General features: G+C 28.0%; 1 protein-coding gene across 1 annotated transcript in view; it reads right to left on the bottom strand.

Annotated features, from left to right (window-relative positions):
- Positions 1-1,426: 1,426 nt before the first annotated feature.
- Positions 1,427-2,299, bottom strand: part of LOC119667026 — a 4,631-nt gene continuing 3,758 nt past the window's right edge. The window contains exon 5 of the mRNA XM_038076305.1: positions 1,427-1,470. Coding sequence (XP_037932233.1) covers positions 1,427-1,470 — 44 coding nt within the window. The remainder of the gene's footprint in view (positions 1,471-2,299) is intronic.

Consider the following 2,299-nt stretch of genomic DNA (forward strand, 5'->3'; position numbering starts at 1 on the left):
TTAACCAACACGGTTAGTTGGGAGATGTGTGGATAGAAGAATTTGCGCGAATGTGTTTATAATTGGATATGCAAATCAATTTACGCAAACGACTTGGTCGGATACGTCGCATTGGTTATTGCCGCATGTTGGCGTCGTCAATCTCAGGCGGGTATAGTGATAAATTGCTTAGCAACTGTGTTTGTGGTTTGGATATACAATAACTTGAATGAATGTTATTTAGTTGAGTGTTGAGTTAGGAAGTAGCAAATACTTTGGTCAATCAACAAAAGCACAGTAACAAACTGTTTAAGTAGAAACCACATAAAAGGATGCGCTGTAAATGTTGTGTCAAGGAATGGTTGCGTTACGTACTTCACTGTTGACTTATGACTTTTGGACAAACAGTGAGTATCTTTGCTTTGAGCAGCAATAACAATCTTGTTGCTTTAAATTGGCAATGTACGATTTATTCATTCATTCTTTCATTCATTCGTACAATTTCATTTAAAGTGAGTTTTAGTATGAATGTACGGTAATGTGAGTAAGCATGTTGCTGGCATTTGGGTGTTATGTGGGTACTTCATCTCCAGCTGTGCACTGCTGTGTCCAATTCCGGAACAGCATCAGAGCATCAGAGCATCAGAGTAACAACATCAACAGAACAGCAACAACAAATATTGTGCTTGCTGTCGCTTTGCATATTCAACCAAGTTTCGGGCTGTAAGAAAATGTATAGCTTTTGGCCATTATTTAGCATTGATTTTGTTGTTACTGAATTTCTCTGGGCTTAACATTGCTTTTGTGTAATTTTTTCTTAAACAGCAACTGAAATACCGGTAGCCAATTGCTTTGGCAGTTGAGGTTGTACCAATTCGTATTATAATAAATAATAAAAGATATTTTCACACATATCTACACATGTACACTTTCCATGACTACTCACTCGAGTGCGAGTATGAGGATATATAAATTATTTTTGACTCCATGCAAATGCAGTGGTCAATTTGTTAGAAATTGGCTGTGGGCTACTTGAAATATTATAGTTTTATTTATCCTAAGTTCATTTTTTAAGATTACAATAAAATATTTGTTTGTACTTTTAAAATACTTTTGTTTTTGGCTTAAATTAATTTAATTAAAAAGTAATCCATATAATTTTAAAAATTTGCTTCATTTTTAGTATTTGTTAATATAATTTTCATTAATTAAAATACAGTATATATATACCTATATATATAAAGAATTATAAATTAAGTTAAAGTTTAGTTAAATTTGTTCTAAAAATATTAAATGAAATGTTGTAAGGTATTGTTTGATGGGAACCTGTCAAATTAATGGTGCAAAACATGTTTCTCAATCTTATATTTAAATTTACAAAACTATATTTTAATTTTAAAAAATAATACTAATATTCGTATAACAAAAAAATATTGTAAAAGGTGTTTTAGGTGTAAACATAATAGCCATAGGCATAACTCTCTAAACAGCCTATGTGGTGTTAGTAAAAAATTTAGAGTATTAATGTATAAAAGTTTCTTTTACATAATTGTAGCTCTCATTTGGATCTTCCATCATCGTTTGTCTTATGTCAACAAACCTTAATAAAATTTATTCAATATATATTAAAATTTGCATATATTATACATTTATATTTTACAGTCTGATGATTAATGGTTTAATTGACACATCACTAAAATAATTTTTTAATAAATTTATTTATATAAGATATTGATATATTTGCTTATATAATCAATTATTTATTTACTTAAGGCATTTGAAAAAATCACGACTTATATTGTAAAAATGATGGTATAATCAATGAAAAATAATACTCGTATGTGGAAACTTATGATTTCGAGACGAAATAAGAAAATTTAAATCATCAATTGAATAAAATTTAAAATTTCAATTTTTATTTTATTTATTATTATTAAGAGATTTAGTCATCTATTCTGTACATATTACTTAAGATCAGAATATGTCATATGTGGATATGACACATTCTGCAAAATATATCATAGATATTACTAGTAATGGTGAAATAAGCCTATTATTTAAAATTTAGATTTATTTAGATTTATCTATAAGAAAGAAATCTATTTCAAAGAGATAATGAGAAATATAGAAAACTTTCTTAATTTTATACAACTGAGTTCTTAGGCTGATCGTATAGCTGTTTTGAATGTCGCCAGACATCCATCACCAGTGGTCAATTATTTATAATATAAATTAGTGCATAGGAAACAGATTAAGAAATAAATATGTAACAGATAGTAAAATCATCATCTAACTATTTGTTTTTAATCACTTTGTAAAA

Source organism: Teleopsis dalmanni, chromosome 1 (assembly GCF_002237135.1).
Source record: "Teleopsis dalmanni isolate 2A chromosome 1, ASM223713v2, whole genome shotgun sequence".
Classification (NCBI taxonomy): domain Eukaryota; kingdom Metazoa; phylum Arthropoda; class Insecta; order Diptera; family Diopsidae; genus Teleopsis; species Teleopsis dalmanni.